At 38.3% G+C, this 24011-nt stretch overlaps 1 protein-coding gene across 1 annotated transcript; it reads right to left on the bottom strand.

Moving 5' to 3' along the window:
• Positions 1 to 213: 213 nt before the first annotated feature.
• Positions 214 to 20905, bottom strand: CPO (carboxypeptidase O; the record flags this gene model as incomplete). The annotated part of the gene is given in 12 exon segments (XM_081241760.1): positions 214 to 399; positions 402 to 455; positions 459 to 478; positions 1322 to 1406; positions 7055 to 7257; positions 8469 to 8559; positions 9694 to 9804; positions 10853 to 10948; positions 13682 to 13729; positions 13733 to 13783; positions 17137 to 17146; positions 20838 to 20905. Coding segments are annotated over 12 exon segments (1023 nt in total).
• Positions 20906 to 24011: the final 3106 nt, after the last annotated feature.

The raw sequence follows: 24011 nt of genomic DNA, 5'->3' as shown, positions 1-24011 counted from the left end.
ATTATTGTACCAATAACTAACTAATATTAAAGTCTACTAAAGTAATAACAATTAATTACCAGCAGAAAAAAACATTAAAATGCAAAGATGATTCATCTTTTTTGAAATAGAAAGTATTTCTAGTTAAATTATTTGGTTCCTCCATAGCCTTAAACACCTTTCATGCAGCCATAATCACTTCACTGGGGCTGAGCAGGCCTAGGTAGGATGCACCTACAGAAGAAACATGAAGGACATCAGCAAGCTCAGCACCACATCAGTAGATGTCACCTTTCCAGCACTGTTTGAATACCAGTATTTCTCATACACATTATCCAGGACTGAAAGCACAGCCTCCATGGTTTTCTTGCAGGTGGCCTGAATCTGAGTTTCCGGCAGGACAAACCCATATGTACCCATATGTCCCTCAGCTCAAATGCATATGAGAAGGGGATCCCAATGTCCCCAGCCCAGTCTCATGAAGACCCTGAAGTGGCATCTACAAATGAAAACATGGAGGAAGAGTTAGAAGTTATTCTGTGAAACGACAGATTTCTACAGCCATTTAAGGGACTAAAGTTCAACCCAGCAAAATAAATCAACTCTTTCATATTAGGATCTATGAATAGCTGCCTTCTCTCTCTCCTTGACATTTTCTGCTTCTGTCTCCACTCGCCATCCCCACTATACCTGGCATTATGCCTGGCACATCTATCCCCACAATGCCTGGCATCATGTCTGGCACAAAGCAGAGGTTTGGTTAAAGTTTCTCAGCTGAATCAAAGACAAGACAATCTGATATTGGAAGATAAGATTCAACTGACATGTAAAGGAACAGAAACAAAATGACCAATATCGCTAAAATGATGATATTAGGAAAATATTATCTCAGTTGTCTTTCAGTGGGTGGAGGAGGGGGTGCTTGGGGATGGGGAAAGCAATGCACTCTCCTTTCAACTAAATCCTTTTTTTTTTTTTAAACTCCAGGCCCCACCTGTTTTGCCTGATGGTCCTCTGGGAACTGAATCAACCGACCAAGGGTCACTGGAAAATGTCTTTCCTGTTAACTCCTGTGCCTTCTCCCTGCCAGTTCTTTTTAACTGAAGCCAGAGGGAGTACTGGTCTGAGCCAGTGTATTAATTTTTGCTTTTAGCTCACACCTTATCCCTAGAGAGCACAATTCTGGATTTGTACAGACTCCCTTTTATCCCTGGTCATTTTGATTTGTACAACTTCCTGTTGATCCGAGGAACTCTTCTATCCTGTCCACTCCAGTCTCCAAAGTCCACTGAATTCTTTTGTGCTTTAGATACTATTGAAGAGGTGAAAAAAAGACACTTACATAAAATATCTGCACTAGATCCAACTCTATAATTGGTTCCATGCTTTGCTTTCAATGCATTTGCTGCCTTCTGTCCAACTTGGATCTGTAGGTGGGAAATGCAGAGACAGATATCTGGTGTTAAAAATAAATCCAACAATTCAGAGCATTTGCTGTTTTGTCCAAATCCATCCTCAGAGTTCCAGACCGTCTTTCTAACTTCCCATTGAACATCTATACCTGGGTAGTCTTCTGATACTTCAGACTCAACATACTCATATCCATTTTTATCATCTCCCCCACTAATAAGGCTGTTTTGATTTTCATAGTTCCGGCCTATCATGTGCCCCCAACATGTAAATTCCTACAGTCATCTGTGACTCTTCTCTCAAACAGTTACCAAGTTGCATTTCTAATGCCATCACCCTATTCCAGTCTTATGAACTCTGAAATGGACTGCTGTCATCTTCTACTAAGTTTTCCTTCCTCTTGCCAATCCTTAATCCCAATTGATCTCCCTGACTTCCAGGCGAACCTTTGTAGAGCAGGACAATGATAATGATCCTGCTGAAAACCTTCAGTAACTCTCAGTTACGCACTGCATTTGTATAAACTTCTCAGTCTACTATTTGAGATCCTCTACAATAGGGATCTAACCCACATTTCCAACACCATATTCTCTAGATCCCACCCTAGATTACAGTCAAACTCAAGTTCTCCCACAGTTGCTCAGGCATACCCCATGTTCCTCAGCCTCTCTGCCTTTTCTCAGGATATTTCCTCTACTTGGGATGCCTTACCTCTTCTCTGTTGAAATTCTATGCAACCTCAAAGAACCTTCTCAAACGCTGAGTTCTCCATAGGCATTTCTTGAGCACCCTAAGTGGATTCTCTCTCCCCACTTTTTTTCTCCCATAGCCCTTTGCTCATGCTTCTCTTATTACTTCCCTCTTGTTTTTCCTTAAAGGTATTTGACACTTATCTCTCATAGGCTCATAGATTTTCAGAGCAGAAAATGACACACTTTCCTCTATCTACACCCATGTCACCTTACTGAATTGGAAATCCCTCAGAACTAGATGATTTCTAAGGTCTCAGCCTTGCTCTCTTCAGACCCTTTCCTGAGATCAGAGTCACTAACTGAGGTCCAAGTATATTGGCTATATTTATTGACTGTCTGATAAATCTCTTTGCATACCCTTTTGATAGTCTAAGTATTCCCTACCCTAGATTCCCTAATGCTATATTCTACCCACGCGGTGGTGTATCCCATTACTTCCCCCTTGGGTCTATACAAACACCACCAAAATCCCCTTGGCCACTCCCTGCCTGGATCCACAATTGCTTTACCCTTGAGGGCAGCCTGACTACACTTACAGGTGCATCAGCTCCCTTGACTTCTTCCCCTGACCAGTGACAAGTCTAGTTTTAGATTCTGTCTCTCTTTTCCTGGTCCTGTATTGTCTGACTGAATCCTAAGGTGTGACAAGGTGGTGTCTGGGTAGAGTGGGGATAGGAAATTCAAAAGGAAGACTAGGAGAGGTAATAAGTGGTTATGGGGTCCTGTGCAGCAGTAGGACTTTGCACTTTTTGTGTGTGTGCTAACATTCAACATTAAACATATTTGCAAGCTTTTTGCCTCCTCTCCACTCATACTAAGAGTTTTACCTTCTCCTTGTCTTCCTGAAAAGAGATTCTGTATCTTCCCTAGTTGCTGGGCTTATGTTGTCCAGAACTGAGATGATGGACAGGAAGGGCTAAAGAAGTACAAGGAATAAAGCTGGTTTTAATAATTTACACTGGGAAGAGATACAAGAGCTGTTTGTAGAAAGAAGGGGAAATTATAAGAAGGAAAGGAGAGTCAGAAAGGGGATTTCTAGAGAGAGAAATTCCAGTAAGGAAATAAGAATGAAGAGTGGAGAGAAAGGATTCAGGGTAGCTGCTGTGTGTGAGTGAAATTAACAGCATGAAGCCTAGAGAAAGAGTTGCTAAGAAGCGGCAACTACATGGTTTTTGAAGTTCTTTGAGAGTCTCTGGTAGAGATATGAATTGCTTTTGATTATTTTTAATTTCCATGTGTTTCTGTGTTTCTTTGAATGAAACTCCATGCTAACTGGTCTTAACTGTAATTTGGGTTACATGGAGCAGCTTCAGGCTACATTTTCTATTCATTTTTCTTTCCTGCAGCTCACCCCAGATCATGATTCTTCTTCCCACTGCCAACCTTCACTTATTTTATCCTATATTGCTCCTTTTCCTCAAATCTTGGCTGTGGGGAGGGAAAGAGTCTCCCAGTTTCCTCTTCTTTATTGACAAAAGAACTTTTGATTTTTTTTTTAATGATCCCACCAGCAATTACCATGGGCAAGTAGATAGGAGTAAGAATTATAACATATATGATAAGCATACAGTTGTGATCTTTAGCTTTTGGGTTTGGTCCTTTCTGAGAACATGAAATGAGGATTCCCCTAGACTCTGCCTTCAATCTCAAAGGGTCAAGCTCCTGATTCTTCTTCCCTCTCCTTTTGACACTATACTGCAAGGTCATAGAGAGCCAATTGCTCTGCTCTCCTTCTTCTCATCCTAAAGGTTCTTTCTAGTCAAAATAATAAAAACCCTTTGCTAGTAGTGTATAATTTACATTGCTAAAGACCTCATGCCTGCTTAATAACTTCTTCACTGGGCCCAGAGAATTTCCTGAAGACATATATTCACAGGCAAGCACTCAAAAAGATTGATTAAGGCCCTGGCATGTGTGTGGGAGGATGGAACTTGGAATGGGATACAGGGGTTGATATGGAAAGGGTTCCAAAGGAAAGAATATCAGCATTTGAAACATTAGATTTCTCATAGCTATTCTAATTTCCAGAGCAGTTTAGAATGAGGGTATATATAGTTCTGTTTCCCCTACTTAGTGATTGCCAAGTTGTCTATCATACAGTATAATATTTATGAAGATTTCTACAAATTTTTGGTTTTGTAAATACATAGAGATTAATTACTAGTCTCTGGTGGTTGTAAATATACCAGAAATGGAAAACTCCTTGAACAGTTGGTGTGATTCTATCTTTGTGTACTCTATCAAAGCTTATCACTAAGAACCTAAAAACACTGCTAGCTAGCTTTTATGAGTTTGATACATGGTGGCAACATTTTCAGTCTTTTTATGGAAAAGTCTTGGTGATGAATGTTATGCTAACTCTTCAACACCTAAGGCTGTAAGAGATACAGAATTGAAGCAATCTTTCTCAATTCAATTTTCCAGTCTCTACATAGAGTATTGAGGATGGCCAGTAATTCCCACCTTAAAATTCCACCTTCTGGTAGCAGCAATGTCAGTGCCCCCTCTGTGGCCAGAGGGCTCTAATGAGACAGCCAATCAGCAGCCCAAGACCCTGTGACATTTGAATACAAACCTTGCAAAAACGGAGATGTAGTAACTGTTTTCCTGAACCTAAAAAGGAAATGAAATTCTCTAGAAAAATACTGGAGTATATGGGCCTCGTTTTTCTGCTGGTAGAAGGCCTGTCCCATCAAATATCTATAATGGCCTGACTTAGGTGGCTCATTGTATTTGTCACAGAATCCTTTAAGCAGAAAGTAAACACTTATGGCAAATATCACAGGAATTGGGAAGTAAGGAGATTTCTGGGCTTCTTGACTAAAATTTCTGTTTCTGTACATTTATTTACTGAAGACATAGAACTTCTGGGCACAGAAATGAGGAGAATATAGGACACAGTGGACTGGGCATCTAAGTCGATGACAGCTTCCAGAAGTTGCAAACCCTTCCTGAGTGGAGAGAGGCAGTGTTCTGTGGTCAGATGAATGTGGCCTCTGGAGTCCAAAGACACGAGTTCCAAGCCCAGACTCCAACATTTACTGTCTACGGGGACTTTAGAAATATAATTAACTCAAGGTCTTAATTTCTACATATCCAAAATGAGCTTATCATACTGTCATGAGGATCAGATGAAGTAATGGCCATAAAATCTCTTTGTAATTTTTAAAGTTATAGGTAAATGTTATCTCCACCTCTTGCAAAATGATCACATAGTACAAATGTCTGAAAACAATTGCAGGAAAGATATTGGGGGTACTGACAGATATTTTTGACTGCTGGTGGGGAGGGCTGCCTTCAGCAAAGATCTATAGTGGTTTTTCTTTTAGTGCCCAGACCTGTGTTTTATGGGTGATGTTCCAGTGGGAGAGGGACAAGAGGAATGACAGAGCCAATGGGCCACCAGCCTTCTGTGGTCTTAAGAACAGAGCAAGATTAGCCCCTATCCTGCCCAGCATTTATTGATAATGAGGAGCTTGTTTTAAAAACATTTTTTTAAAGATGTGCAGAAAGTAACAAGTGTTGGTGAGAATGTGGAGAAACTGGAACTCTTGTTCACTATTGGAAAGAACAGAAAATGGTGTACTTGCTATAGAAAATAGTACGATGGTTCCTCAAAAAGTTGAAAATAGAATTACCATATGATTCAGCAATTCTACTGCTGAGTATATACCCCAAAGAATTGAAAGTGGGATCTCAAGCTGATATTTGTACACCTATGTTCATAGCTGTATTATTTGCAATAGGCAAAAGGTGGAAACAATTCAAATGACCATTGATGGATGAATGGATAAAGAAAATGTGGTATATACATAACAATGGAATATTATTCAGCCTTAATAAAAAAAAGGAAATTCTGACACATGGTACAACAGGTGTGAAGCTTGAAGACTTTATGCTAAGTGAAATAAGCCTGTCACAAAAAGATAGATACTGCATGATTCCACTTACATGAGGTAACTAGAATAGTCAGACTCATAGAGACAGAAGGTAGAATGATGGTTGCCAGGGACAAGGGGGATGTGGATTTTTTGTTTAATGGGTAGAGACATTTCAATGATGCAAATGAAAGTTTTGGATATTTTTTGCACAATAATGTGAATATACTTAACACTACTGTACTGTCCACTTAAAAATGGTTAACACAGTACATTTTATATTATGTATATTTTATCACAATTGAAAACTGAAAAAATAACTTTTAAGAAAAGATAACAAAAAACTACAACAATTCTAAATTGACCCTTTCTTTAACTTAGGTCTATTGTTCTCAGGTTCACAAAAAGGCAAAGAGCCCAGTCCTTTTCAACAATTCTGCCCACCAGGACTTGGGTAAACACAGCTTCAGAGAAGGACCTTGGATAAGACAAAGCAGACTTTCCCTACCCCGGCTTGAATTTCACTGGCACTTCCCCTTACAAATATTCCTAGGCAAATACTAGAGGCACAGTTTAGAAGAAAATAAAGCATTGTGTTTAGCAGAGAAGAGAGCAGATATTATTTAGCCGTGTTATTTTAGATATGCCATATTCCACTAACAGCTGGGAAGTTCTTTAAAGCACGGTTCAAAAGCTATAATTGCTGAACAGAGCTTCAAGAGAATTTACAGAAATGAAAGCGCATTCCTGCAGATTATTAACATAACCATCTCATTTATATTACACACGAATACCTAAGATGTCTCCCAACTTGACACTTTTTGAAATAGGTAGTTAATTAATGCAGGTAAAGCAGCATTTAACCTGAGGCCTTCCCAGCAGGCGTCTGGCAAGGTGTGAAAAGCTGGAGAAAGGAAATAAGGAAAAGCAAAGGGAACAAAAGCGGGGCTGGAGCCAAAACCCTAGAAATGGAAATCAGGAAAGGAAGGCAGGGTGGTGCTGAGGCTTCTCAAGGCTCTGGCACAATGGTCTTACGAGTTTTTCATGGTTACTTGATTTATCTTTGGTGTAGCCATAAGGCACGAGGATGAGCTGCCCATAAGAGTGCATGGTCAGGAAGCAGGCAATGTTCTCCTTCTTGCTCTCGATAAAGCTGGAAACAACTTTAGTCTCTGGTTCAGACATGGGTCCTGTCTCACAGAATGTTAAATCTTGGCAGTTGTGAGATGCACCGATACCTGAAATATACAGGAAACCCCAAGGAAGGCATCACGATCTCCGTTTAACACTGACCAGGGTCAAGGAGTCAGCCTTGCTCAGGGCATCTGTGGGTGGAATTAAGGCTTGCCTTTGCTTGTCTAATTTTGTCCTGCTAAAATAAGTCATTCAAGGAGGAACTCAGAAAGGCAGGAGGACTGACGTGCAGATTTAGAAACAGACCCCTGCTCATGTGGCCCGGGAAGGAAGACGCAAAATGGAGTGGCATTTTCAGTAATCTTTCATTTAAACCTTTGGTGGTCCCTGAAACAGATGCTTGTGAACCTGTTCTTGGGTTCCAGGGTCAGACTCTGTTATAGTCTTGTTGCCCTAAGTATATCTCTTTCTGTCTTACTGGCTTGAGTGTCATTAGAGCTATTTTTTCAGGACAAAAAAAAAAAAAAAAAGCTATTTTGTAGTCTGTCCTTCACACCAGTAATAATAAGGACCATCAACAGAGCACCTTTTACATGCAGGGCACTGTGCTAAGCCCCTCCTGTGTGGCATCTCATTGAATCTCCACAACAACCTACTGATAAGATGTTATTACTCTGAGCCACGTTTTAAAAATAAGAGAAACTAAAGCCTAGAGATGAAGCAATTTTTTCAAGACCACAGAGCCGCCAAGTCTGAATGTTAACCTTTCCCATCTGGTTTTTAACCAGACTGCTGTTAACCATCCCTACCTCTATTTGCTTCCAATGCTTTGGACTTGTTGAGATTCAGAAACATGACACTGCCTTAAGGAGAAGAAAATGTTTGCCTTGTTTACTTCTGCTCTCCTGCTGTAAAATAATTTGCAAGGATACTTCTCTGATTTTTCTTTATAACAACTTGTATATTTTAAAACAAAGTGATGGATTTCAAAAATATTCACACTGGTCTAGGTCTTCTTTGCCCTTGTTTAGCCAGTCTCACTTGAAAAGAGTCCTGCATTTCAGTGTTGCTGTTCTTACTGTATAGATAATATCACCTCTTTAGAGGGAGTAACACTGACCAGGAAGTCTAGAAAGCTGTACAAAATTAGGTTTATTTCAAAAGGTATATATATATATATATATATATATATATATATATATATATATATATATATAGTAGTAATTCTAGTAATTCACCTCTCTTCTGGCTTCTCTGCTCCATTTTTTTGTGTGTGTCATTATTCATCAATTCATCTACGAAGCATGTACTTAACTACACCAGGATGCATCGAAATTTCTATTGAGATCTGTCCCAAAACACATGCCATTATTATGGGATGAACGGGATTTCCTCCAAAGCCAATCCTGTAACAGACGAACATAGGGAAGTTGCCATTCTAAGGTCTCATAAATCACAGTGTTAATGATGATGGGTGGTTCTCAAACATGAAAAATGGTTCCTTAGGATTGTCTGGAAAAATTGCCTCAACATTATGAAGCTTCTGCGTATAATTTTTAGTTCTCCAGATGGGCTAGCAACCCCCAACAACAGGAACATCTGTACAACCCAAAGTGTATATACATGTAAACCATCAAATTGGACGGGTAGTTTGGCCTTTCCTTAACGAGCAGATTAACAGTGCCTGGTGGACAGGATCTGCTTAATCAGGAAAAGCTTCAGAGAGTCATTATTTTAGGTCCAAGAGATAAAGGACGAAAGGGAAATAGCTTGGCAGATGGGAAAAGGCTGTTCCAGGTGCATCAGAGATGGTCTCTGCACATTTCTGGAAGCAGAAGAATGAAGAGTAGAGATAGGGATAAAGACCTGTTTCGCCAGACAAGCTGGGAGGGAAGGGCTTGATTCACATACCGGGCCAGAAACGCTGTTACAGAGAAAGGGGTCCCACGAAGGGCTGGGGGAGCCAGGGGGGAGGAGGAGGAATTCATAGTCTCTGGAAACAGAGGCTCTTAATTATGGAGTGGTACGATTTGGAAACATTTTTAAAGAGGAAGTTGTCACTAAATAAAAATCTTTATGAGATGTTTCCCCTCCTCAACCCCTCCGTATGCATGAACACCATGAAAAATGAAGGTTGGGTTAGTATTTATAGATCATTTGTGCCCTGCATGCTTCTAGAACTGATATAAGGATACAGGGTAGTATAGGAATTTTATACCAGCATAATCCTAATCATGTGGCAGGCAATCCACAAATTTTAAGGAGGTAGTATTGGAGAAACATTGAGTCTGGCTGAAAAACTGGGAATATGTCAAAAACAACCAAACAAACAACATGCTCTGGACTGCAAACAGCCTCCTCAGTCCTAAACTTGACTTAGGTTGTTGACTTAAAAATGTTGATTTTTATCCCCAAAGAGATTTCTTCCCTTACACGACTACAAAACATTTTTATAGCTGCAGTGACTGAGGTCAGAAAAATGAACCCGAGACAAGATCTAGTTCATGAACCCATCCCAGGACCAAACTCTATGTACTCACAGTTGTCCAAGTATAGATGTAACCATCTATGTTAAGAACCGGAAGCACATAGAAGTCCAGGTTTTTAAGGAGACTTCTTATCCTTGAGTTGTCTTTATAGTTCTGTAGAAGCTGGATATTTAATAGAGAAACATTTGGAATGATCCTGGGGAGAGGTCTTTTCTCTCTTAATTTTCTAACAATTTCAACTTAATCATAAGTGGTGACTGAACATCCAACCTTTGCCATCCAATCCTGCCTCAATTGTCCCGTTCGTTTTGGTGGTCTTTCTGAAACTTCACCATGCATCAGAATCACCTGGAGGACTTTTTTTTTTTTAATTTTTGGCTGCATTGGGTCTTCCTTTCTGCACTGGGGTTTTCTCTAGTTGCATCCAGCGGGGGCTACTCTTCCTTGTGGTGCATGGGCTTCTCATTGCGGTGGTTTTTCTTGCTGGAGGACTTTTTAAATTACAGCCTGCCCACCCTCCATCTCCACCCCCAGCCCCAATTCAGTAGGTATGAGGTGGTGATGTGGAAACCCAGAATTTGCATTTCTTCCAAGTTCCCAGTTATGCTGATGCTATGGGTCTAGGAACCACACTTTGAGAACTATAATTTGTGGGTTGAATTATGTTTGGATTTCTGAAAAGACTGACACAAAAAGTATCTTATATTAATTTTAAAGTTTTCTTATTCCCTCAAAGGAGGGATATAGGTAATATGAAAGAATTCACGGTGCCAGGTAGTTTCCATGTGTTAATTTCTTAATCCACACAATAGTGTGCTCTTCATGACTACGTTGAAGTAATCATTTCATACACCTTTTGCAGGTAAAAGACGAGGGGTCCTAGTGATAGAAATTTTGCACAAGACTATTAGAAAGAGCTCCAGGATTCAAACTCATCTCTGACTTCCAAGATGTATTTTCTTCTCCATTTAGATTTGTTTACTTTCCAATAAAGATAATTTTGGGTACACTAGAAAGAGAACAGAACAACTAACTCAGTTTTCAGTGAAGCTACTTATGAATTCCATTTCCCTTGGGGTGAAGGAGCAGCTCAGTGGAGAGCTGCCTTGTCAAGATGTGAAAGAAACCTGCTCCCCAAAGCCGAGACATGGCAGGTATTTTGTGGGGTGGTTAACCATTATTAGAAAGTTAAAGACACTTATTCTTTCACAGACCACTGGCAAAAATCAGGGGCAATCCATTCCCTGGCACGAATTCCACAGTCCATCCAGATAATCTTCTTGGGGTTACTGGATGGTTGGCTGATCTGGAGGAGACATTTCGTGTTTCATTATCAAACAATGGCTTATGATTGAGGCCACCGTGCAAAGTTATCAGGTTGTTTTATTGTCCTAGAGGTACCTGTCTCCTTCCACTCTGTGGTTTCAAGGATGAGGCAAGGATGCTGGCAGAGACACCCACCAATATGACCCTTCTGTTGGCCATGCTTGCCCTCCTGTGCTTACCTTGCCTTTTGTTCTTAGGACCACAAGCTGACGCCTCTGTGTACCCCATGCAAAGCCTGGTCTTCCCCACATCCTAAATTATTCCCTAACTTTAAATAAACGCATAAACCACAAACTGAGAGGCTAAGTCTCCATAAACCTTATAAAACCTTATCACATAGGGCTCACTCAGAGCGGCAAAGTGTGCAAGTGGTAATGTGCATGACTCAAAGTTAGTAAAAATGAACCCCAGTCTACATTGAAGCTTCCTGAAACTGTGAAAGGATCCAAATGCATAATCTCCTGCAGTACTTATTACACTCATTACATTCCTCTTTCCTTAGAGACTCCTGCAGTCCCAGCTGACCCAATCTTCTTTCTCCTCTCCCCATTTGTTGTTCTTGTACTCACTCAAGAAAGAAAAATTCCCTCCTCTTTCAGAGGTGGGATAGGTAGGAATTAACCTGGTAATTATGGATTCTCTTTGGTTGAGAAGAAGCTGTGAACATGCCCATGTTCGTAACAGTCACATCTTGTTTTGGTTTGTAAATGGCCTGGACTCATGCTATTCATTGGAAGCTCTTGGGAGCTGGGCTGATGAAGGCTCTCCCTCTATATCTATGAGAAACTTACGAATTGAAATAAATATGGGCTGGATTCATCATATTCAAGGAAGTTTTCCCTTTTAGCCTCACCCATTTTCAAAGCTCCTGGCATAATTCCTAATCTACCCTTTACCTTAATTCTCTCTTGTAATTACCCCTTTTATTTATGAGTCTATGTATATGACCATATGTTTATTGCCTCCTTGTTATGTGCCAATTCTATTCTTTAAAATACGTCCTAGGCAAAGGATGTTTAGAGGTCTTTTTGGCTGACTCAGTTCAGAGTTTGATGGCCTATGGAAAAATCAGGCTGGTAGGTGGCCCACACTTAACATATCAACCAATTACTCACTCGGCTTCTGGGTAAATTCTACTTCAGAGCCAAGAGATTTTTTTGTAGGTGTAAGGAATTCTTGAATTTGGGGATGTGCTTTGTAAATTAACATGTCTACAGAGAACAAAATAATGCTAGTTCTTAATGCCAAACTACTTTGGCAGTGGTTCTTGAAGAGTAGTCCTGGACCAGTGATATCAGCACCACCTGGGAACTTGTTAGAAATGCACTGTTTTTCTGTAACATGAGTGTGCATCAGAATGACCTGGAGGAGGGCTTGTTAAAACACAGATTGCTGGGCCCACCCACAGAGTTGCTGATTCAGTAGATCTGTAGTTAGACCCTCAAGAATGTGCATTTCTAACAAGTTCCCAGGAGATGTTGATGCTGCTGGTCGAGGGACCACCCTTTGAAAACCACTGGTTAGGTGCAGTTGTTGTCAACCCTGCCTACACAGTAGTATCACCTAGGGAGCTTTCAAAAGGTGTCTGGGCCCCATCCTGGAGCAATTAGCTCAGAATCTCTGTGGATGGGGCCCAGCCATCTGTATTAAGCAGCCAGGATTGAAAAGCCACTGGTCTAAAACTGAGAGCCAAGAAGGCCTGGCCCTGTGGAAAAGTGGTTATTCAGTCTCAAACACTTTTCATCGTATCACATGTTAAAAGGGCAGAGAGCCTGGAGATTGGGTTATCCCTCTGGCTATGCTACGGTCTGGCTCTGTGACCTTGTACAAGTCACTTCACTTCTCTGGGTCTTTGTTTCCTTATAAAATGAAGGAACCAAAAATAAAGGTTGTCCATGATGTTCAAACATTTTTATGGGAGAAAAATGTGTTAAAAAAGAAAATTTTGTAAAAACTCAAAATACATATGAAAAGTGAACTGGGGATTTCTCCCTTATGCAGCCCCCCACCCCGTCCCCCTTCCACTGTGGGAGCACTGGAGGCACGCCTTCAGAGAGCACAAGCTGGAAACCTCTCAGCCAGAACGTCTAAGGTCCTTTCCAGCCACCCTCCACGATTCTAAGTTCCTCAGTCTTAGCAGGGACGAGGGAGGCCAAGCGTGAAGAAAACTAAAGGATAAGTTCTTACTTCTGGGACTTTATTTTTAAGTCCTACCCCTGTGGTCTCACCCAACCATTCCAAATTCTCTTTACTCCAGAACATGATTCCACCCCCATGATTAAGATGTAAGCATTTACAAGTATTTAATTTTTAAAAAAATTTTATTGGAGTATAATTGATTTACAATGTTGTGTTAGTTTCAGGTGCACAGCAAAGTGAATCTGTTATATAAATACATATGGAAATATGTATTTGGACTCTTTTTTAGATTCTTTTCCCATATAGGTCGTTACAGAGTACTGAGTAGAGTTCCCTGTGCTATACAGTAGGTCCTTATTAGTTATCAATTTTATACATAGTAGTATGTATGTATCGATCTCAATCTTCCAATTTATCCCTCCCCACCAAGTTTTGAATTTTAAAATCAAGACTTTGGAAAAACCAAGTCTCTCTGTCTTGCGTCTTTTAACCTTGTCTATACTTCTGACTAGAGTCCCTGGATAGTAAATAAATATCCTTGAATGAGACTCTAATTCTCAGCCTTCTCACTCACCTTCAAATGATACACGGGCCAGCTCTCATAGGTCATTCCTAGGAAGTGCTATGTCACCACTTCCGTGTACTTCTCCCTTATCTCGCTCATCCACTGATAGATCTGAAACAGCCAGAGAGGACTGAGGTTATCAATAAGAAGATCCTTTGCTTGCCTCTAAATTAAGATAATTGCTTCTTTCATCAAGATTCTGAACTCTTCGCTCTTTATTAGCACACAAACTAGAAGACTAAACTAATGAATTATGACCGCCCCTCCTCCCATATTCTTTAAAGGTCTACTCTGCCACCCAAGCTTAGGACACCCTGTTGAACTTTACAAATAAATGATTGAGAATTATCAATTTCAATAATCCAGTATAACACTTCTGAAACATGGTACAATCACACAGCCTTCAAATGGCCATCAGACTTCCGGACTTCGCAGTGGCACTCAATCATGCCAGAAATTTCAGGCCCAGCTTATTTTGTGGGATCTTCTTTAGTCTTTATGAATCCCTAAAATATCTTTTGCTAATGTCCATGGATCCAAAATTAGAGAAGAGCCTGTGTATACCCTTCACAGAACATGACAGTGAAATTTCTCAATCAAGACCAAGTTAATAACTTGGGGTTCTTTAAGGGAGAATGAAATAAGGAACTCACAAACATAAGACATATTAAGACGTCATTGGTATGTGACATGATACCTCCCACACTCAATTTCTGTATAGTGGAAATACCTGAAGGACAAGAGTTATGGTAAATAATAATAATTAATTTGGGATGACAACTATTCTATTTGAAAATTTCTGTGTCTCAATTGACATTCATCTGAGCATGGAATACCTACAGATAAAATACATTATTATAGCAGTAATAATACTTAAATGGGGGAAGAGACTAACAACTCATCACATGGGTATTGTGTATTCTTCTGTGATGGGACTGGATCAGATGCAGGTGACTTGAGTCTCGGGAGACATACAAAGAGCAGCGTATCACAGCAGCAGCTATCATTTATTTATTGCTTAATCAGTAGGAATGTAGTTTATTTCATTTACTCTCAAACAAAGCTGCAGGATAGGTACTGCTATTCCTTTTTCATGTATAAGGGAACTGAGGAACAAAGAGGTTAACTGTCTTGGTCAAGGTCACAGAGCAAGTGGACAAGCCAGGTGTGACTCATCTCTGATACCAGCACATATACTTCTCATGGGTCTTACTGGATCTTGTTTAAAAAAAAAATCTATGAAACTTCAGTATTTTGGGGTGATTGTTACAGAAGAAAATGTAAATTCTTTTTTTTCTTAAGTATTGAACTTTGTTACAATATTGTTTCTGTTTTATGTTTTTTTCATTTTTTGGCCCTGAGGCATGTGGGATCTCAGCTCCCTGCCCAGGGATCAAACCCAGACACCCTGCATTGGAAGGAGAAGTCTTAACCACTAGACCGCCAGGGAAGTCCTGAAAATGTAAATTCTTTCTTTTACTTTTTGAAAAAAATTCTGGAAAATATTAATATTTCCTCAATACTGAGGAAATAAATGGTAAAGCCTGGTTGGAGGGCAACTTGTGCATTTATGTCAAAAATTTTAATGTGCATATCATTTAACTCAGTAATTCTTTTGGATAGTGACAAGGAAACATGTTAGAGATCTAATTAGCTAATGTTTCAATGACTTTCATCTACTTTCCCACATTTTTCTCTCTGAACATTCTGGTATTATATTTACTCTTTCCCTAAACCTTCATTTTTTAATCTGTAAAATGGGAATAATAACATCTTACCAAAGGATTCTTATGAAGATTAAATAAGTTAATCTACGTTTAAAAATAAGCAAATTTCTGGAACCTAGTTAACCCTTAATAAATGTTAAAACACAGTAGTAGTTCAAAACAAAGCTAAGTAAAAGCCTTATTTTGCTGCAATAACATTGAAAATAAAAATTACATGGAGAATAATTTAGCCATCTAACTGGTATTATCTTCAAACAATACCAAACTACAAAATATTTTGATAGAATTAATTAAAACTTAAGTTCCATTCACATCTACATAACTCCAGTAACTGGATTGACTACATTTTAATTTTGTAATCTGTTCAATTAACACCATGGACCATAATCACCCACTCTAATAGAAATCAATTTTGCTACAAAATTCCATGACTTTAATTGTTACTAATATTAATAATAATAATCCGAATTTAGCAGAAGCTGTTTATCTTCAAAACTTAAATGTTTTATTGTTAAATGAATTTTACTTTGTTTAGCTTGTCCAAGAAAAGCTCATGATATAGGATTGTCTAGATAGTTAAAACAATGAAATGAATTTTAGAAGGAGATTACAAGAAACAAATGTCATTAAAATTGTAATAGTTGAGGAGCAATACGCTTTTCCATGTTTTTCAGGGATTCGTTTCTAATGTTTATCATTTATTTGATTTTTTTAAAGTAAGCTAGAGTGCTTCAGAATGAGAAATTTCAATATAAAAATATATACAGGTGTAATATGTTGAGGCTGATTATTTACAAAACATATCATTTTATAAGGAAAATACATATATCCCTTGGTGTGTTTAAAATTCAAAAAAATTCAATTTACACATAAATTTTCAGGAGTACATTTCGTGTGCTTATCAAATAATCAGCAAACATATACCTATTATAATAACACTAGTTAACCATTATTTGGCACTATATTCTAAGCACCAGTCAAAGCATCTTTGCTTTGTTATCTTAATTCATTCAACAACCCAATGGGCACTTGGTACTCTTTGCAAAAGTGATAATAGATAATAGTAGTAGTAATAGAACATAGATTTCTTTCTTACAGAGCTTCAAATCCACTTAAGGAAGTGAGACATAAACACATGAAACACATGAAAAGCAAAATAACTTCACCATCAAATAATAAAACGTGAGGTATGATAAGCTAGAGCCTGATTACCAATTAAACAGTGCACTAAATATACTGGGGACAGGAGAGGGAGAATTCCAAACTGAAGTATAGCCAGTAATAATAACAACCAACATTTTATAAGAAATTATGCATGCCAGAACTGTTCTAAGGTATATATATATAATATATATGTATATATATATATATATATATCATATGATATATATATATATATATATATTATATATATATATTCCTACATATAATTCTAACAACAATCCTTAAGGTAAAAACTATTATCCCAGGGTGTTGGGTTTTTTTTTTTTCTGAAGATTTTGTTACAGAGGCTAAATTTTACTTTTACCATACTCTAGAAAATAAGCATAAAATATTTATTAGCCTATTTTTATAAATTGTCTATCTCTGATTTGGACTGCATAGAAAGCAAAATAAGTATCAGCATTATAAATTCATCGGGAAATAGTTTCAGTGCTTTTTCAGAATGGAGAGAGGAGAGGAAATGAAGCAAATGAGAAGAGTCTTTTCAGCCCTTCCTTCTTTTTCATTCCTCACACTGGCTGTCCTGCCAGGAAATGAGATCATTGGAGATGCTTTCACGCGGCATTGGGACCAGGGATGGTAGCTGCTCAGAGCGACGCGGTTCCTTTCTTCACATAGTTTAGCAAATGTTCAAGTCTTTCTTTATCACCATCTACTCAGTGCCGTAGGAAAGTGACTACACTAAAAAGCAGTCCTGGCAGCTGGTGGATTCCTCTTTCAATTGGGCTGGTATTCCCAGGCAATTTCACAATATGGAAGGGAATAAATTAAAGGTAACTGGGCACCATCAAGCACCAACATTTGGCTTTCCCCCAGCTAATGTCTGCAAAATGTGTGAGTATGATGCCTCCTAAGTCCAGCACTGAATGACTGGGTCCATATAACATGCAAAAAAAAGTGAAGCGTACGGGATTTGAGTGAATATCATTTTAACATGAAATTAAACACAATACTTAAACATCAAAACCCCAAATACTTAGTTCAAACAACATTTAAACTGTAAACCTAGAAAAGGCTGTTCCCTGTTTCTAGGCAATTACTTGGATGATGCATAATACATGTAGAGAAGGAAGGAAAAATCTGGCTAATCCCCCAAATTACCACCAGTCTCATCTCACCGACCAAATGAAAAGATTATTGTACTTTGTGTATTCTTTTTTAATAGGAATTCATAAAATGTTTAACAGAGAAAATGATGCTTTGGTGGTACATTATTAATAAATACTGTACATCAAAGATTGCCTGATGAAATTTTGACTGGAATATAAAAAGAGGCAAAAAGACATAATGAATATTGAGGAAAATTTTGTATTTTAAATACTTAGGAAACAGTTACATGAATATTTCATGATAGTAATGTATTTTCAAAGTTTTTTTTTCCTTCTTACAAAATTAACATATGCTTATAAGTGGAAATTTTAGGAAGTATGGAGAAGAGAAAAATAAAAAAGAGAAGGAAGGAATAATCCTCTACAATCCCACCTCCCTGAGTTAACCACTGTTGATATTTTGGCATATTTCCTTTCAGTCTGTTATCTGTGCATATTTTTTTCATAAACACAGTGCAGATTATACCTATATATAATGTTGTATTCCCTGCTTTTTAATTATATATTCTACCAGAGACATTTTCTCAAACCAATAAAAACTCTTTATAAACATTATTTTTAATAACTGCATAATGTTTGACAGTAAGTATATATTTCATAGCATCATGCACATAAATATTGTCATCTATGCTGGATATTAAAGCCATTTCCCTTTTTGGTTTTATCCTATAGTAAATAATTCTGGAGTTAATGACTTTTTGCTCATTTCTGATTATTTCCTTGAGTTACATTCCAGGAATGGAACTAGTAGGTCAGAGAGGATGAACAATTTCAAGGCATTTGATTCATAGTGCTAGATCCTAAATGATTCTACAGATTTACACTTTTATTGGGAGTATGTAAATGTATGTAACCTCCCTAAATGATCAAGGGAGAGATTACAAAGCTTGCCATCCTTGTTAGATTTTCTGGACTAGTATTACATCACACATAGTAAATAAAGAGTATCAAGACTTGCAGCTAATCTATGTTTTGAGTTGGTAAGAGCCATATAAAAGTGGACATTATTTTATATCAGTAAATAATAATGAAAATGAAAATAGTCAAAAAGGAGCAGAATTAGCAGATTTGAAATGTTTCCCTCAAGTGCAGTCATGAGCAGCTGTCCACTGGAAGCCATCTTGTCTGAGTCCCACTGAACCAAATCACTTCCATAATGTAACCTGGGCTTGGCAGTCATTTTTTTTAAACAAAAGTTTTATGCATCTTCTTTGTAGAATATTTGTAAAATGAAGAATAGTTGAGGGAAAGGAAAAAAAATTATCAATCAAAGAGAACAATGTCCATTTTGGTACATATTTTTTCTTTTATTTTTTAAAGTATTTTGATCCATTTTGTGTTCTGCATCTTTCTTTCAGCATAAAACATGTCTTTCCCCATGCTATTAAAATTTTCATAATTATTCTAATGGATAAATAATATCCCATTGTCATATGTCACGCATTGACATTTGCATAACTTAATATGGGGCATTTAGGTTGTTTCCAAATATTATAATATTTAATATCTTGTTTATCTTGTACATAAAGCTATATCCTAGTGCATACAATTCTTTCCATAGTTTGCTTACTCAGTGTAAATTTCCAGAAGCAGGGATGCTAGGCCAAAGCATGTGTAAATTTTAAGGCTTGTGATATTTTTAAATAAGTTAATTATGTTTTCAATCAAACCCCTGTAACCTATGTAAGTCTTTGTCATTGATCTATGAAGAATCTCAGAAGAGAAAATAAATGCAGTATCTATAAGAAACCAAGTAAACTAATGGAAAATGCGAGATGGTGATGTCCAAACAGCTTTAGGCATCACATAGATCCTGGACTCCCTTTATATATCTGAAATCAGACTGTCTGTGAAGCTAAGGGACAGGCTGAGGTCGTACAGTTAGTCTGGGGCAAAAATTGGAGTGGATTTCTCTGTTCCGTGAGAGCAAGCTTGTTGCAAGATTCGTTTAACCATGAAACAAAAGAGGAAATACTGTTTATAAACACACATGCCTGATGAGATATACCAAATGTGCAGAATAATAAACTATGCATGAATAAAGGAAAATACACTTTATATGGAAACCACACACACACACACAATGTTTAATATACATTATATATTCAAAGAAGTTATTATTATTATTATGAATAGGGAAAGAACACAAAAAAGAGCAAATGACAGGAGCAACTTATAAACCAGTAAATGAGTAATAAATAAGACAAATAAATAAGACAAAACACTTAACCTTATAAGAAATCAACAAAATGAAAAATAAGTCAACTGTAGGTATTTTTCACCTGTCAAATGGGCAAATGCTTAAAAAGTGCTTTCATACACTATTGTTGGAAGTGTAAACTGACGCAACTTTTTTAGAGGACAATTTGGCAACGTGTAGCAAGATTCTTGAATTTTTCTAAGCTTCTAACCCAGTGCTTCCACTTCTTATAGCTTATATTAGGGAAATAATCAAAGATTTTCAATAACAACAAAAAACATTGTCATGTAGCTGGATCCTCATCATGGTATCATGTGTAAAACTGACAGTAGAAGTCAAGTCTGCTTTATAGGGTAGCAATGAAGGAATATTATTAGTGATTGCATTATGTTTTCAATAAATTATGAATGTCATAGGAAAATTTTTATAATACAACTTAACTGAAAAATTCTTGTAATAGTACTATATACATAATTAGCTAAGTAGCTATCTACTCAAAAACATTAACAGCAATTATGTCTTAGTGAAACTGTTTGGTAGTTTTAAACATTTTAAACATTTTCTCAATAATTAGAATAATGTGATTTACCAATTAAGAAACTATGTAAATGAGGGATATAGAATTTTCATTATAATTTTCTTTTTTTCAATTACAAAGCATGACATATTTATTGGTATTTATCATACACTGTGCTAGGAAATCTTTTTTAGATATCTACTCATTTATTTAAAGATTATTAGAGTAATGTTCAATGCTAAAACTTCAGTGATTATTATTCTTATCTCGTGGTGGTGTGTATGGGTAGGAAGAGGGGAGAATCGAGCTGCATTGATCTTGAAAAGAAGCTTTCCACTTAGACAATCTAAATCATACCAGTCAGCCCCTCCTCCAGCTTCACAATCACCTATCATACCCCAGCTCCCCAGGAACCAGAAACCTCAGGAGGTACAAGTTTCCAAGCAGAGGCTTCATTCTTCTGCAAAGAGAGCTAGAAAATCCTGTGCTTCTCCTGCAGGTCATGTGTCTCTGAGAATGCATAAGGGCATAGGTTTCCACAATCAAGATAAGATAAATCAGTTAGTGGATGTCTCAGCAGAAATAATATGTGAGCAGTTGCTTCATTAACTCCATGATGTCTTCAAACAATTTTTTTTAATAGTGGAAAACTATTTGATTTTTTTTCTCCTCTAAAACCAAATTAACTGAAGCTCTTGGCTCCCCCAAATCCAGAAAAAAGTTTCTTCCCTGTGTAAAATCTTCAGTTCTAGGAATTCCCATCACCTATATTCAAGAGCAGACCACTCCTGCTCTTTCCTCCACACAGGTTGCTGGGTATAATAGGGGGTGTGTGTCTTCTGCTCTGGTCATGGTGGGCATGGTTATTACTCAGGATCTTTACTCCCCTCTTCAATCTAAGGCTTTATTTAGGGTCAAATGTCTTCTCTTGTTCTGATGGACCACATCACCAGATTCTTAAACAAACCCAGGTCTCTCCATATCTGAGCAGTGAAAATATTTTAAATACTTTCCCAAGTGGATTTCCCCACACATTCTTCTCACATAAAGGACTCTGTCAGACACTGCTCCACAACCCCCTGTTTTTTAGACAAACCCAGGATATGCCTTGAATCTCAAACAGTGACCAGTAAAATAAAGGCTCAAGTTAAGATCACTGTTAAAAGTCTAATTGAGCAAGGCAAACTTTAGTGCAGAGAAGTAAATGATTTAAACAAAGTTCGTAGCATTTGGGGATCTATCTAAATCCTTTGCCCTGTATGATCTTTCTTCTATTCATTCATTCTACAGAAATGTAATGAGTACTCACTATATACCAGGCAGGCACTATGACAAAAGATCAATACAAGAGGAATGAGCTCCTTTATGGAATTCACAGGAGAGTTGAGAGAAGAATAAACAAGTTCACAAACAAATAATACAATTTCAAGTAAAGGGAATCAAATTAAGGAGAGATATGGGCCAAGATATACTGAGATAGAGAGACCATTCCTGACTGATGTAAGAAAATTTTTTTTTCATTAATTTATTAATTTATTTATTTTGGCTGCATTGGGTTTTCATTGCTGGGCGTGGGCTTTCTCTAGTTGTGGCGAGTGGGGATTACTCTTCGTTGCGGTGCGCAGGCTTCTCATTGCGGTGGCTTCTCTTTGTTGAGGAGCATGGGGGCTCTAGGCGTGCCAGCTTCAGTAGTGGTGGCGCACGGGCTCAGTAGTTGTGGCTCGCAGGCTCTAGAACACAGGCTCAGTAGTTGTGGTGCATGGGCTTAGTTGCTCCACGGCATGTGGGATCTTCCCGGACCAGGGCTTGAACCCATGTCCCCTGCGATGGCAGGCGGATTCTTAACCACTGCACCACCAGGGAAGTCCCAACATAAGACAGTTTTTGAGTTAAGTTCTAAATGATGTGGTTCATGCAAAGGTCTGTAGAAAAAGTGTTTTAGGTAAAGAGGGCCACGTGTGTAGAGAAGAAATGAGCTTGGTGTGACTGAGGAACTGGAAGAAACCCAGTGTTTAAGTGAAGTGGGAGCAAGGGAGAGTGATGGAAGATGAGGTCAGAGAGATAGGCAAGGGCCAGATCTTGTAGAAACCATGGGCCAGAATATGGCCTTTGCATTTTATTCTAAGAAATCATTAAACAGGTTTTGTTTTGATATTTTAAAAGATTCCTCTGACTGCTGCTTAGGGTGTAGGCAAGAGAGGGACAAAAATGAAGACAGAAAGACCAACAGGGAGGGTACCACAGCATTCCAGGGGAGAGATGATGGGGCCTCGGGCTAGATGTCACGGGCTACATGGAAAGCCATGGTCACACTGGGAATTTATTTTAGAAGCAGACCTGACAAATATGCTTATGGAATGAATATGAAGTGTGAGGGAATTAGGGAACTCAAGAACAACTCCTAGATTGGGGAGCCAAGAAATGGACTGAGTAGTGATGACTTTTTATGAGATGGGGGAAATTGAAGGAGGAGTGGTGGAAGGAGGAGGGGATGGAAAGTCAAGACTTCGATTCAGAGCTGATATTTTTGAGATGCTTCTTAGACATCCAAGGGATTGATAAGTAGGCAGCAGCTACTGCAGGCTGGACTTCAAAGGGAAGATGGAGCGAAGTGCATACATTTGTGACTCTTCGGGTTGTAAGAGGTGGTGTTTGAAGCCACACGGAGGAGCCCTTCTATGGTCCAAGTATAGACTGAGAAGAGAAGAACAAAGACTGAGGCATCAGTCAGTCTAACATTTAGAGATCTTGGTAGAAGAGAAGAATCCAGCAACGGAAGTTAAGAAAGAACAGCCAGTGAGGTAGGTAGAAAACTGAGAGACTGTTGTGTCCCAGAAGTCAAGTGAGAAAAGCATATTAAGAAAATGAGAGTTACCCACTGGGCCAAATGCTGCTAAGGGGTCAAGTCAGATGAGGACCGAGAACTAGCCATCTTATCCAGCAGGATAGAGGCTCACGGAGACCTTCAAAAGAGCAATTTCAGTCAGCACGTGGCATGTGATAGGGACAAAAGTCAACTGGAGTTGGTTAAAGAAGGAAAGGGAAGAGAGTGAAGGTAGGGAGTATAGAAAATTCCAACAGCATGCCTCCATTGCCTAATGGAAACTTCATTGTTAATGATCTTCCTTCATCCCCTGGGGATATCATCAATTTGGAGATCTTGAATACATTTGATGGTGTTGAGAATGAGGGGTAAAATGCAACACCCATGATATTTTATCCCTCGCCCAAATGCAGGGACAGGGCAGCCACCTGGGTAGTCCTAACTCTGAAGCAAGGGTTTTCATGGAGCTGTGAGTTCCACAGAGGGAGAGAGAAATATAGTAGATAAGAGTGTTTTCTTTCCATGCTTCTGCTAATTAGAATGGGACCCTGATGGACTCAGGGATGCATGGGTAGTTTAAATAAATAGCAATATTAAATAGGCTTTTCTCCTCAACAGATATGTAATCCCATGCAGTTATTCTGAAGAAAAAATAAATAAATAAAAATAAGAAGTGCATGAAATGCACAGTCAAACAATACATGCAAATTGTTAGCGGAAACCTGCAAATAATTTTTA

Source organism: Mesoplodon bidens (assembly GCF_964165515.1).
Source record: "Mesoplodon bidens genome assembly, chromosome: 8".
In the NCBI taxonomy this organism is placed as follows: domain Eukaryota; kingdom Metazoa; phylum Chordata; class Mammalia; order Artiodactyla; family Ziphiidae; genus Mesoplodon; species Mesoplodon bidens.
Note: the sequence above shows the minus strand (reverse complement) of the source record. Positions and strands in the feature narration are given on the sequence as shown.